This window comes from Sceloporus occidentalis, unplaced genomic scaffold (assembly GCF_023333645.1).
Source record: "Sceloporus occidentalis isolate IW3139 unplaced genomic scaffold, rSceOcc1.0.p SCAF_36, whole genome shotgun sequence".
Lineage (NCBI taxonomy): Eukaryota > Metazoa > Chordata > Lepidosauria > Squamata > Phrynosomatidae > Sceloporus > Sceloporus occidentalis.
This window is the reverse complement of record NW_028317016.1, coordinates 7687304-7702933: the sequence shown is the minus strand read 5'-3', so window position 1 is coordinate 7702933 and position 15630 is coordinate 7687304. Positions and strand designations below refer to the sequence as shown.

Here is a 15630-nt window from a genome sequence, read left to right as displayed (position 1 = left end):
TTGTTCTTTTTTTTAATTTTCTTTTTAATTTGATCAAGAGCTTAATCTTACAGGCTTAAGGCATGTGTAAGAGTGGTCACATCCTAATTGTACAATAATAGGCTACCACCTGCTACCATTCTGCTCTGCCCAGTGCTGTCACATGAAATTTCAGAGGCTACTGGCCAAGAAGAACACGTGACATAAAATGTTTCCAAGAGCACACAGTTTTTAATGGTTGGAAGAAAAGGTGAATTAGGCTCTGGTTAAAGAGAGAAAAGATTTAAACTCAAGTAAAGGTTGTTCAAGTTTTGTGAAAACCCATCTATGTAACAGAAGGGAGTCACTACAAATGGGAAATATACAGTTATATATGGTGACATACCAGATTCTTCTAGTGTATGGACCTTTCCTTTTCTTTAGGTCTTTTAGTTGCATCACCTTAATCGGAGACACGGCATAGTATAGTAGGTTGAAAAAAGACTTCAGTACATCAAGTTCAACCTTTTACACATACCTAGTTCTAAAGTTGATCCAAAAGAAGAAGAAAAAAACCTACTTGGGGCAATTACCAATTATCCCACAACAGGGGAAAAAAATATTTCTTGATTCCATAGTGGCAATCAGATTACTCCCTGGACCTTTAGCACACTGTGTAGGCTGGGTTCAATAAAAGCTAGAGGGTTCTATGGATATTTAAATAGGGTAATTGTAGGACAAGGGCTGCCATACCACCGCTGTGTATTGTAGTTTAGGTTTAAAAAAAATAAAACAATCATGTTCAACCCAATGTTGAAGCAATTTCCAATTATTCCCTGACTCAGAATTAGCACACATTGTGTAAGCAGTGTTTCCATAGCAGCTAGGAAGCAAATTTCAATATTCACCAGGCATATGGTGGTAAGGTCTTCTTCATATATGTATACATATGCATATATTCATTGTTCACAACAAATTATATATGTAATAGAGAAATCAATTGATATACAGCCAGAAGTAGAACACAATGAACTGCAGTAAATTCTTATGAGATTTCAGTATTTCTGCTATAGCCAACGGTTAATGGGTTATACTGTTCAAATCTGAATTGTATAATGCAACCATTCACAAGGTCTTAATACATGTTATTGGCAAATACATGAAAGGGTTTATGCTATACATTTTTTATATTTGCTTTTTGATGAAATGTGAAATGAAGCAATGATTAATATATTTTTATATACTTCCAATGCTCTATGTCATGTCTAACAAAATATGTTTAAATTCTGAAAAAAAATGCTAGTGATCAAGCTTTCGGGCAAAACAAATCAAATATACATCTCTTCTTTTTTTCCTCATTTAAATGTCCTGTGATGATAAACCCTTAAAGGTGAAATCTCCAACCTTTTTTTTTGACAATGCCAATATTAAACTGGGAATCTATTTATTTAAAACATTCTGGTATCAAAGAGCCCTTGAGGTATTCTGTAACCATTGTAATTTACAGAGACTTCCCAAGGGATATAAATTAGTCTCAGACTAGGACTTTACTAGTAATTGCATTTGTAACCATTTGCTTCCCTATCCATCTCTCTCAAAATTTACCAATTATGTGGTTTCAGTATTTTCCAGTCCATTGGCTTGCCTAAAACGTAGTTCAGGCAGTTTCTTGAATGCACTCAAAATTAAGTATGCAATGGAGAATACAAGACAGAAACCAGTTTGTTCGGTTTATCTCTTGAGGGAAACAGAATCTGTATTGTTAAACTTGTATATTGCGCATATGCTGCAGCGGGGAGTTGTTCCCATTTGTAGACTATGTCAGCTTGTGTAATCAAAGAGATGCTGATTAATACAATTGCTATATTCCATTCACCACACATTGTTTTTTTATGGGGCTAAAATAACTATTTATTAACAAGTAACTCGGATGCATTTCATGATGAGCACATTATACAGATTTTTCTTGTTCTTTGTATAACTAATGTCTCAAAACCTTTCTTTTTTAAATGGGTGAAGGTAGATGAAATCAATTTTTTTATGATTTTATGTTTGTTTTTTTATTATTATGTATACTGTATGTGATTGTAAAGACAGAAGTAGCAGTAGTGCTGCTACTGGCTCTGTCCTGTGTGATGAAACTGTCACCACCATCCTTGCTTGTTGTTGTTTGAAAGAACAAAGTAAAAAATACTTAGAGGTGTGCGCCAATTGTCCAATACTCAACAAGTTCCTTAATAAATAAATAAAACTTCTGCATGATGGATCATGGACTTGGTGGGCACTGGACAATGGGGAGGGATAGAGGCAATATAGATAGCATTTCTCTGTATACATGGGAACTACTCAAAACCCCCGAGCACCCTTGCTATATACACCCTACCTGGAGATCAAAGTCGGAAGTATGAAGTATGTACTTCATATTGCTGAGACACTGAAACATATTGTAACTTTGTATCCAATGACTAACATCTTGATCAAAATGTTTTCTTACTAGGATATTTAGAAAACCAAGTAAATGGACGGTGCCTAACCTGGAATTGACTGGAGACTGGTTATGATTAGACTTGTGCATTCGTCTTCGGGCGAACATGAAAACGAACACGAACAGTGCGTTTTCGTTCCGAAGACACGCCGAAGAGAAGACAGCGGCGGTAAAACGTAGGCGAAGACGAAGACACACACCACGAAGATCTTCGTGATCGTCTTCGTCTACCACTCTCCCCGGTCCCTTCCCCTTCTAACTTACCTTGGCATTGCGGCATCGCGGCAGTTCACGGAAGTGGAAATCCGCAGGTTCGCTGTCACGGGTTACAGGGCAGTGCGAATGAGCCTATTGGTCGCCTACAGGGACCAATAGGCTTACTCGCACGGCCTTTGTAACCCCTGACAGCGAACCTATGGATTTCCGCTCCCGTTAAACCCTTTGATGCTGCGTTAGATAACGGGAGCGGAAATCCGTAGGTTAAAGGGCCGTGCAAGCGACCAATAGGCTCACTCGCACGGCCCCTTAACCCTTTAAGGTTAAGGAGCCTAAAGTTAAAAGTTAACCCCTAATGAAAGTTAAAAAGTTAACCCCAATGCTGCAACTTACCCGGCGGATCCCACTGGTCTCCCTGTTCTATCAGTTAAATGTCCGTACGAACGACCAATAAAGTCGCTCGTACGGACATTTAACTGATAGAACAGGGAGACCAGTGGGATCTGCCGGGTAAGTTACGGCACCAGGAGTTTAACAGTCTGTATGAGCGACCCTATTGGTCGCCAGCAGGGGGCTCGTCTGCCATTAACCATTGGCAGACGAGACCCCTGCTGACGACCAATAGAGTTGCTCATACGGACATTTAAACTCCTGGCGCCAGAGTTGCTGCGGTACGTATTAACCCCTTAACCGGAAAAACTAAGAAAAACCGAACACTAAGAATGTCCACGAATATTCGCCCGAAGAGAAGACAGGAACAGGCGAATATTCGCGGAATACAAAGATTCCCCCCCCCCCCCGAAGACGAGCACGGAGACGAACACGAAGCGCCCCCTGGTGCCCAAGTCTAGTTATGATACAGTTATGGGACAGTTAGTGGAGCTAGTGGAGATAACAAGAAGGCCTCCCTGGTGCTTAGTATCTCCTCTGTGATGATGTTAAAACTGTATGGGCACTGATATAATTGTAATTTCATTATTTTTTTATTGGTTACTTATTTTACATGATGTTCATGTTTTGTAGCTGCCATGGAAACAGTAGTGTGTGAAATTAAGAAAAATAACATAATTGTGTGCCAATAGAACAATTTAGATAGTTTGGGTTAGAGTCACAGTATTAAATGATCTAGCACCCGTGTAAATGTGTAGGGGTTTTTTTTTGTTTGTTTTCCCTTGCTTTATAAAAATTTATAAAATGGCAGTATACGCTATCGTTATCTGCCAGATACGTAACTGGGTTTGCGCTGCACCTGGGTGTACCAAATGAACTAAATGTGTGGCCTAGTAACAGATAGTGAACTGCATTCATTTTAACGCAGGCATCTGCCTCCCTGGAACAAGTTTCCTGCGTAAATCAGGGGACCAGCTGCAGATTTTAGTGGGCAATAAGGAAATTTACATTAGCATTTTGTTACCATAACATTAATTATTTAAAACATTTTCTTAATTACAATTTTTAAATTGCTGCAAAATATGGAGTGCTTCAGTTTGGCTTGAGTGGCTGCTAAAACGTGCCAAGACGGTGACAACCTGTGATAACTGCATAGGGCTATTCATATGTAAACCCGGGCAATCGTGGCTATAAATAACCATTCCTGAGCATGTTGTTCTAACACGGTAATAACCTCTGAATGTAATCTGTCTTTTGTACAGATTTACAGTCTGCTCATAAAGTACCAATTCCTGAACTATATGTCCCAAAAACATGCAATGCAATAAACATGGCTTTAGATTGGATCACTTCTATATCCTGTTAATCGATGATGTTTTTATACTTTATTTTGTAGACAGAACTCGATTCTTCATATGGCAGTCACAGGGCCACTTTTGTTTTCGTGGTTTTATTATTAAGTGCCCACAAATTATGCAGCACTGTACAATTAAATGGGGCCGTTAACACATACATAACAAATACACATTAATACATACAGATACCGTATATTCCGGCGTATAAGACGACTTTTTAACCCGAGAAAATCTTCTCAAAAGTCGGGGGTCGTCTTATACGCCGGGTATATATATATATATATACGGTGTATATATATATATACCATATATATATACCATATATATATATATATATATATAAATATATATATAATATGTGTGTGAAGGCAGGGGTGTGTGGTGAGGGCAGTGTATAAATGTGTATGTATGGACAGGCTAATGTTAGTATGTGTAGATTACTTTGTTTTCAAGTATGTCTGGAGAGCACTACAGCTACAGCAATAAAGTTACCTGTGGTGCTAAGTACACCGTTGCCTGGTGCCCACATTCACTCTCGCTCATTCTCGTTCGTTCTCTCACGCTTCTGCTGACCGCTTCCTCATCTTCTTGTTCTTCATCTTTTATCTTCACTAATCTTCACTCACTTCACACATTTTCTTTTAGTTTTTATCTTCTATCTTTGTCCGCATCTCCGTGGACTTCCCAGCATATTCACCCCAAGGCCAGACTACGCAATGCTCAGATAAATTGTAAAAAAAACCCAAGAGTTAAATCTCAGACTCTACAGGACTCGGTATGTTAAAGTTCATGACAGTACAAATAGAAAAAGACTGAACAAGTCTGGTTTGTTTGAAAAGGTTGCCAGGGGAAAGCCTCTTCTCTATAAAGAACATGGCAGCAAGGTTTAGGTTTGCAAAGTTGCAACAAAAATTTGGAATGTGAGACTGATAGTCGTACAGAAAATGATTACGGTACTTCAAGTTATTGCTGCTAAAGGTGGTTCTACAAGCTATTGAATCTTAAGATGTACTTAGTTTTTCACACATGGCTTCTCCATTTTGGCTTTATTTTTGTTGAATAAATCATGACACTGTGTAATGTCATGTGTTTTTGTTAATCTGAGGTTGCATTTACCTAATTTTTAGACCTGCTATGGAACAGTGTATTGTTAGTGTGTCCTGATATGTAAAACCATGTCATTCAGAGTGTGTATTTTCTTTTTCACACGACTGTATATATGTTTGTGTGTAATATATGATTTACAGCTTTTAATATAAAATTTACAAATATACCAACGAGCTATAAAATTTTCCTACTATTTTAGCATACCCGAGGGGTGGGCTATATACTATAAATGTATAGAAAAAGATGTATAAATGCTTTGATGTTTTGTACTGCTGTAGGAATAGCTATAAGCAACAATTTTATTGTACAAACTGTAGGTCCCTTTAAAGGAGGCTTGGCAGATGAGAAAATGGTAGGAGGGCTGCATGTGTGTAATGCGATTATATCTTTGATTATATCTGTGGTTAATGGACACAAACATGTATGTCCATTTGCAGTAGATCAAGGCAATAAAATGTGTTCAATGCAGCAGAGAATGTCCGGCTAGTTGTTTTAATGATGTACACTGAAGGGTAACTGAGCATGCATAGGTACAAGCGGTGCATAGCTACTTGTATAACAGGAAGGGAGTGAAGGTGTGAGCAAGCCAGCTAATGTGTGAGTAGGAGTGAAGGGTTTGTGTTGTACATAGCATGATTGTGTGGATAATATGGACCATTGCGATAAGAGATGAATGAAAGCCGATCGTTGGATTCAAAGACTGCATTATGAAGATATTGCAATGTGTCGAACAATCAAAGTAATCAATCTTTCTAATTACAATTTCCTTTCAGTGCATCTGAGTGACATTAGTATATTGATCTCCTACCAGAGTGTCTGAAAACATAATTGGGTAGCTGGTAAAGCAAAGCTATTAACCTTAAAGGTTTTCTTTTTGCCCTGTAAGTGGCAGATTTATATTGTCAGGGTACCTAGCAGTGTGTGATAAGTACGTTTGTGTCACCTGAAGCAGAAGAGCAGAAAACTTTAATGTTTTGCACGGGTATCTTGTCCTGTTTTCCCAGTGTGATTTACCTGCAATAAATCCTGCGTTTCATACAATTGTTGCCTTTGCTAGCCAGAGCTGATGTGCTATACGTATTGTTTCAAATTAAAACCCTTTATCATAAGTAGTTGTGTATTTGTGCAAAACGTTATATATATATATATATATATATATATATATATATATAAATATCTTACTATTCCTTACAGCTAATACTGCATTTGGTTTTGGCAAGCCTATAAGTTTTTTTTCCTTGAGATTCATTTTAAATTGAATGATATGGTGGCTATTTTGGTAACATTACATCTCCAAGAGCTTTCCTTCACTACTCGAATGATGATTATGACCTCACGGAAGATTTAAGTTTCTAATTCTGATGGTATGTGTTATAGAGCATAAGCATACGTTAATGTAATGTCATCCTAGAGTGTTATTGTTTGGTAAGATGTTATATTACTAGGGGTGGGTGGGATTGATGAGAAATGCTAACCAGGTCTATTGGCCATATCTAGAATGTTGATGGTTTGCATTGTTAATGTAGAATGCTGTATCTTATAATATTGTAGCTTACATAAAGGCAATGTATTTACCAGTGTTTAGTGGTCACAAGGATGTAGATGGTGGTGGTCGTTGTCAACATATATGACAGCAGATTATGTCTTTTGGGCTGTTGGCATATGCTTTTCTATTTTCGTTTAGAGCGGTCACATCTCCACTTTATGCTAAATCCATTGGATAACATTAAAATTCCTTTTCTACCACTCTATCCTGAAATAGGATAGAGTGGTAGAGTCCTTTATTAAAAGGCCACTGTTTTGGTGTCCAGCTATATTTCAATTATTTATATTTTGGGCTGGGTTGATCAGCCCTAATGAAGAACTAGACTTCTGGTTAAGACATAATACATACAAGGTAGAAGCTGCCCTTCTACTAATAACTTAGTTACTTGACCTATGTGCAGCTGAATCAGTAGCCTATAGACTGTCAACATTTCCATAAGGTTTATTCACTAAATTCACTTGTGTTTCTACATTAAAGGGTCATAACCCAGCAGGAACTTCTGCCAAAATGGGTTGGAGGATCGGGGAGAGGACGTCTCTGCAAGCGCCGCTGTTTTGACAGAAGCTCCCGTTTGGTTACGTCCGCGGAGATGTGGCCAAAAATAGAAAACAGAAAATTTTGAATTCGTAAAAATATGATTGTACAATTCTATTGTTTGATGTGTTGATTTTACAGCATAACTAAAGAAAGAACTAAAGAGTGTATAATGTGGCCAATGGGCAGTTATTGGAAATAAGGAAGTGTCTTGATGCAACATACAGTACAGTGTCCCAAATTGACATTTTTACAGAAAATGTAAGATATGTGGCAGAGTGGGTCTCGGTTTTATAAAGAACTGGCCAGTGTCTGGGGGGGGGGAAAGCCACATGCAACCAACACCAAATAACACGTATTGCACTAAATACAGTAACACAAGTGAGATTCCTGCTGCTTGTTGACTTAGTGTGTCATAGAATCGATGAATGAACCCAGGATTGCAGGTCAACTGTTCATGTAGTGGACCCAGGAGTGTGTGTTACCATTGGTTCCAGAGAAGCTTCCTTTCAGGAACTCAATGGCTGAGAACCCCGCAGCACCCTGTGTGTAGGATGAACATGTCTTAAAATATCTTTACTGTCCACCTGTCTGCTTCCCCCCTGTGGGCTGTGCTGAAGCTGCTAGTTGACCATTGTGAATCTGCATTTACCCCGGCTTTTGCTGAAGGGGTTTGAGCAATACATTGTGAGAGTGCATGCGTGTGCATAGCTTCAATGGCAATGGTGCAGCCATGATGCGGATGAGCTGCAAGATATATCTTGTTTAAGTGTGTGTGTGTGTGTGTCGCTAGATCGTTAACGTGGATTTATAGCTATACAATATCTGCACTGTGGGTCTATTTCTAATCAGAATTATGGGCCAAGCATTCCTTCTCTATGAGTTCTAAGATAAGAATGTTTGAGAATGGCCATCCTATAATGGGGTTAATGGTTTCCTCCAGAGAAGCCATTGGCAGGTTAGGTATCTATCCCAGGTACAGTGAGTGGGTGAAGATGCTGCTGATTTCTGAGCTCCTCAGCCCCCACACTGCAGCAGAGTCAGGCTGATGCGGTTGCACAGAGACGGGCTGTGGGGGAGGAGCTACACCAAACGCAGCATCCTCCTGTATCCAGGCACCAGCAACAGCTAGAAGCCACAGGGGCAGGATCTGAATCCGGATCAGCAGCATCCCCTCCCTCAGCAAGGGGCACCACCAAGACCTCGCATGAACAGTCTGGACAGTGACCTTTATACGCAAGTCCTTGCGATCTAATGTCCTGCAGTTACTGAAAAACATTCAGTTTTAGGAATCTTGCAAATCTAACCAGTAGCAAAGCTGACTGATCACACCTAAGAGACCTAGCAGGAAAAAAAAAGAACTGCAGCTCCTGGAAAAAAACTGCAAACACAGCGGCTCAACTAAATCCAGCTTCCAGCAGAGTCCAGCAGCACCACCCCCCAACAGGATCAGCAGAGACTGCCGGCTAGCCCAGGATCTGCAGCGTCACAGCCCTCTGCACTGCACCCACATCCACTGCATCGCCAATCTACTGCAAGATCAGCACCCACATCCACTGCAAGATCAGCACCCACATCTACTGCAAGATCAGCACCTCCATCCAGTGCATCATCGGTATACTGCAGGATCAGCACCCACGTTCACTGCATCGTTTACGTATCAGCGCCCACGTCTACTGCATCACTTACAGTATACTCGGCACCCATATGCTTTGCATCGCTTAACACTCCTCTGCACCATCATTCCATACATCTCCTGTATTGACGGTAGTCTGTGCCAGATCGGCACTCCTACATTGACATTTCTCTTAAGGCTGCCCCATTTAAGTTACTGGCGGCACTCATTTGCATGGCTGCGCCTTAGACGTAGTGGCAGATCGGGGCAGAGGGCGCGGTGACCTGTTGGGCCTGTGAGTTAGGAGTACCGCAGCTCCTCTTGGTGGGGTACCCGGCTCGGCTTTTCCCCACAACCTTCACCTGCAGCCATCTAATTCTTATTTATCGGAAAGGCATTGCCATGGAGAGCTGTGGGCAGCTCCCCCTCCACCTTTGCTGAGGCTTGCACTAGGGATCATGGATACTCGCTGTATGTTTGCTTTCACCATTCAGATAACTCACGGCGGTGTAAATGGAGGAGGACATTGATACCCGTAAAATTAACAACAGTTTCCTGCGCGATCACAGCTATGCAACCGAAGGTAAGTCTGCCACAGGGAGGAGGGAGGTGGGGAAACGAATTCCAAAGCAAGCTCCCTCCATCACCTTGGCAACGCAGTATATAGCTGGGTACCAGCCGAATCCTTCCATCAAACTCACTGTATCCCAGAGGGGGGGCACCCATCTACTGATGGTCTGCAACTCCCACCTCCCTCAGCCAGTCAGAGGCTTTGTCTAGGAGGATAGATGCTGCAGACAAGCAACAGGTGGCAGTCCTCAGCTTGCTCACCCTGTCATAGACCCCCTTTTTACCTGCTTGATGACCCCCCCTGCCTGATTTTGTATAGTTTGTGCAGAGGCATTAGATGGGTGAGCTGTCAGCACTCCTAATACCCTCAGCTAAGTTGGTGGCATTGGGCAGAAGGCAGCTCCTATAAGAAGCTTTAATATGCTCACTCAGTGAAGTGGGGTGGATGCTGGGGGATTAGTTGGGTATGGTAGGGCTACAGGATTTCAGAACAAAGTATTTTAGCAATAATTAGACTGTAAGTAATTAGCGTCTCAGTGGATTTCCTCTGCACTGACGTGAATTCTCTCACATTAAGTAGTAACCCTTGGGGCCAAATTTAATGATGAATTCTGAGGAAGGAATATGGAGCTGTTGCTGTGGAAACCAAAGTAACCTTCCTGCTGGTTGCTCCACACCATCATCTCGCCCCAAAAATATTTCTTTATTGGTATGGTTAGTTCAGTCCATTTATGTATCGCTAAGCAAACTATCGGATTTGGGGCCATTATCAGGGATATTCCATTTGTTTCCATAGAGACTGCACCACATTATAAATTCTGCCTTAGAATGAAGCTTCTCACATGTGGCCCAACGTGTGGCTTGTTGGCTGATGAGACCCATCAAGCCCACCTACTCTGCCCCGTTTTCCGCATGTAGATTGCATCCTATGCACTTAGTAAATGGTAAATGTGAGTGGTTGGGGTGTAAAACACTGAAATGTCAAGGTAGTAAGGGTCTCTGGGCTGTTGAGTGTATTTTTTTCTTTTTTTTTTGAAACTCAAGGTTTCTGAGACCCCAAATCCAGTGCCACTCCTCTGTTAAAAGAGGTTTTCAGCCCCTTCTTTTTAGACATCCCCATGTCTTGGAATTTGTAAGACATAAAGGCGTCAATCAACCCTTATGACTTCTAGGCCTTGTGTTTTATGCACTTTTCCTGAAGCAAATCCCATTTTATTTTACAATGCCAATTAATATAAATAGATATATTTTTTTCTTGTAGAAACACGTTTTGTGTGTGAGGAATGCGCCGTGTAACTAGTGTGTCACAGAACATATCAGTGTTCATAGGTGGGGTCTCTAGCGAGACAGATCACACACAAAGCTATAATCCATGGTGGGGAATACTAGCGCAAGATGACAATCTATAATAAAAATGTTTCTATATGTGATATTATATCATCAATAAATTAGTTCATCATTTATTTATTTTTTTAATCAATGATCTAAGCATTGTATTGTGAGATTGTAACCCCTTTTCGTGGTTTGGGTTTTCAATGTGTGTAGTTTTTTTTCCTAAAATAAGCGGTGGTCTCCCATCCCCCTCTTAGTATTGCATGTACTGTGGAGTGGGAGGATTAACCCTGTTCGTTCCCAAATGGGCAAGGAATGCATTGTAGAGGGTTACCTTTGATCAGGGAATAGCCAAGACATCCCAGTGAGTTAGTAGTTAGGAGTGTAGAGACAAACGGGTCATGTCTATCATACATGACCAAGGTTTCTACCTTTTTTATCTAGTCAATGTAAGCTCTATGTGGAGTGGATGACAAAACCTACCAAGAACTCACATGGAGCGTGGTTTAGTTGCATTCTTTTGTCTTGGGTTCCTACTTTTAATATTTCGTAAACAAAATAGCAGCATTGTGAAAAATGAAATATATTAATATATATATATATATATATATAAATATATATATATATATTTATTTTTAAATAAAATGTAATAATTACTGTTGGGTTTTTTTTTGTAAAGGTAGTGAAATTTCTAAAATAAAGTGGCCAATGTAGGCTTGACTTTTTTTTTTTGTAATTTTTTTTTTTAAATGTGTATCTAAATAGAATGGTCATTTGATTAAGCAGACGTTCCCTTTTCTATCATGTTAAATGACAACTATCCAATATTTTCTTATCTAGGCTTTTGTTAAAAGATTTGAGCACAAACAGGGTCTGCAAATGTTAATCAGATAAACCTTTAATAACACGATGCATTATAGTAATGAAGACCGCAGTTGGAGGTGTCCTATTCATTAACCTCTATCCCTGCCCAGTGTTCACTGTAGAATAAGTGCTCGCTCAAGGACGACTCCTTATAGGGCACTGTGTACTAAGTAGGCATGATTTAGGGTGTGGTGTGGAGGGATCACCCCTACCTTCAGCGGAATTCAGACATTGTTCTTAGGTCATTATTTTCATACAAAGAGAGCAGAATTTACAAACAATGTGTGTCACCTCCCAAGTTATGTATATATCTATATATCTATATAGATACCAATATCAAACTTGTGTGTGTACGTATATATCTATCTCAGTATATAAAATATATGTGTATAGAATTTATATATATATATATATATATATATATATATATATATATATATATATATATACAACAAATAAAGTTGATGCACTCATTTTATTTGCTGCATATATTTTTTGGATTGTTAGCACCCGGGCATATTGCAACTGCTTCCAGTCAAGTGAGTGCGCTACATTCTATATCTTTTTGTTTTATATATATATATATATATATATATATATATATATACAAATTTTGTCTTTTTTCCAACCTTAAGAAATATCTACCCCATGGTTGCAGAGAACGGACATGCCTTGTCCTATTATTAAAGTCATAGGTGATACAATGTATTCATTTCCTGTTTTATCGGCTATCACTACATTGTTCTGATAGGGAGCTGTCATTCTGAGCCTTTTTTTTTTTTTTTTTTTTTGGCTGGAATAGAACCGTAGGTGCAGTTGGTTCAAGAATATGTATGACGTCATCTGTTAAAACCATTTTTGTGCTTTTTTCATTTATTTATGTATTTTTTTTTATTTTGAGGCCTTGCCTTTGACCTGGGTGTGGATCAGGTTGTCTGGCAAGACAAAGTATGCAATGTCACTTGGGTACAGTAAGAATAATGTGTCATCACAGGCATGACCAAGCAGTACAGATTCTGTTGGTTTAATGGACCCTCTGAGGACTGGGCCTGTCTATAAGCAGTGCACCATGGTCTGAATTATACTGATCAGTCCCTGGGGAGCATTGCACGCTTTCCTCTAATATAAATTATGTTATCCTGTACAGCGCTACGGAATATGATGGCGGTATATCATTTTTTTAATTTTCGGAACCTGTCTAGCTGGATTCACAGTGTTCATATTTAGATGTAAATCTTCAAATACCACATTTCACAATTTTCCTCTATAGCTCTATTGCCTAGTCCTCAACCAACTCATATCCGGCTTGAGGATCAGAGTTAAACCCAGACAAATACTCTGACTATGGTACATAAATTACAGACAATTTACTCAAACAGGATGTAAAATACTGAATTAATTTCAGAAATTAGGCCTACACATGCAGCAAGAATCTTGTACGGTGTAACATGATTTCATATATATACTAAAATGATACATGCGATCAAACAGTACCTGTTTTCTAGAATTTATAAACATTACTGACTTAATTGGCTTTTTTTTTTTTAACGGCAAACTTGTGCAGATGTATCAAAGTCCACCAACATTGGCCATACCACCATACCTGGGAACTCTCCAGGTTTGTCTCAACAATTTAGCCATTTCCAGTGCCCATCCTATTCTCCTGCCACTTCCAACCCATTTCATGTTACCAGGGCTAGGCCATTCCCTCCCACGCCTAACTATGCCCCTCATGTGGCTAGACTGTCTTTGTGTATGGCTAGCCCTGTCGTGAAACCACTCCGAAATGGAAAAACTCTGGGTAACCTGCCCTGGGTATGCTCACCACCCAAAGACCTCCTGGATGGTCTTTCAGCTGATTACAGCTTTGATAACTCCTGAAGTGAGTATCACAATTGTAATATTGGGATACTCCTATATATAATTTTAGTTCAATTGTCACTTTAAATCAAGCTTATTAATTCTTCCCATTTACACACATGGCCAAAAAGCAGTGCAACTACTCTAGAGGAACCAGTAGAGCATTTCATGCGTTCACTTGATCTATTTAATTTGTGCTACTCCAGAGATTATCATTTAGCATTGCATTACATACATTTGCTAATGTCCATGTAAGTACACCAAGCTGCAGGGTGTACTGGTTTCTGGAGATGGCATCTTCCATGTTGCGTTCAAAGAGCTGTACACCAGTGTCCTCTGAGTGCAGAACATGTGCCAGCTGTCTGAATTCAACAACTCTCTGGCCTAGAGGCTCGCTCGCCGATCTCACTTTGTGTAACAGAATGCAGATTATACATTGATCTCTAGGTCCTCGTTTTGGCAACAAGCGCAAATACATTAATGAACATCTCCTGAAATGTACCCATTGTATCAAAACAATTATCCTTGGCCAATTACTAACTAGTCGCCTTCGGCTAAAATGAACGCAAAGCTAATTTGCACCCTTTTTTTTGTATGAATAATAAAACTTTGTAGTATTTGCATTCTTCTCATAATTTGAGGGCTCTTTGTCCTTTGTGACCTACAGCACTGATTTACTCAGACCATGTAAAATCAGAGTAATTCTGCGCTGAAAATAGTTATTCTCACCAATGCTAGGACATACTTGGTATAATGCAGGGTAATCTGATTTCAATAGCTTTTTAAGTGGGGGGAGAAACACTTTTCTAGTAGTTACACAGAGATGCTATTGAATTGGGGGTATTTGCAGGAGAATTGAACATTTAAAATTCCATAATATCATAATGCGCGGCCAACCCTTTTAAGTGTCTTCTACATAAGAAGGTGGCCCTCTTCCCTTCCACTGAGTTGTTCTTTGTGGCAACATTCAAAGAACATTCAAAAGTTTTCTGTTCTTTAATGTTAGAATGTCAGTATTTTGGTGAAGTTAGGGACCACTGTATTTCTCTGAATATATGTAATGATATCCAAAGAAGAAGTTACTGGGTGTTTAATTTTATTTCAGATGCAAGCTCTGTAATTCTAAATACAAGGAAATTTAGCACTATTTTGTATGACTTGTGTTTCGATGTAGTACTATAATCTTTTTAAGATTAATATTTTGAATTCCTTGCAAAAAGATAACACCAATAGTAAAGTGTACCATAAAATATTACATTTTAACATTTCAAATTGAGTTTGTTACTTGTGAAGAAGAGCATGTAGATTCAGCATACAACTTTACTACACTTGTGCATTCGGATTCGTACAAATCGGAAATCTCAGAATTTTGGTAAATTCAGCAATTCGTATGAAGCCCCGACAATGAGGTCAGACCCCTGCTGAGCTTTTTTGCTTTGTATTTGTCCAAAATTCATAGACTCTCACACTCATTCCTGTTCACTCACGCTCTCTAAATCTTCTCTGCCGACCACTCCTGCTTCCTTTTCTTCTATCTTTTATCTTATTTCTGCTATCGTCAGCCATATCTCTGCGGACATAACCCGGCAGGAACTTCAGTTCGTGTTATGGCAAAATGATAGCGTTTTCAGTTATGTCCTCTCCCCTGGGAGAGCGCATCACCGCAAGCGCCTCCATTTTGGTGGAAGTTCCCGCTGAGTTATGTCTACGGGGATGCGGACGAAGATAGAAGATAGCAAACTGAAGATGATGCAGAAGGTGGAAGTGGTCGACAGAGAAGGAAGGGAAACATTTAGAG

The 15630-nt window shown here is 39.6% G+C and overlaps 1 protein-coding gene across 2 annotated transcripts in view; it reads left to right on the top strand.

The window, feature by feature from the left end:
* LOC149297907 (serine/threonine-protein phosphatase 2A 55 kDa regulatory subunit B beta isoform) overlaps positions 1–15630 on the top strand; it is a 121570-nt gene that overhangs the window by 55931 nt on the left and 50009 nt on the right. Inside the window, exon 1 of one of the 2 annotated variants that reach the window (XM_089488019.1) lies at positions 9666–9789. The exons of the other annotated variant lie outside the window; for it this stretch is intronic. Coding sequence (XP_089344145.1) covers positions 9720–9789 — 70 coding nt within the window. The 5' untranslated portion in view covers positions 9666–9719. Of the gene's footprint in view, positions 1–9665; positions 9790–15630 lie in introns of those variants that run through there. 2 annotated transcript variants of the gene reach the window in all.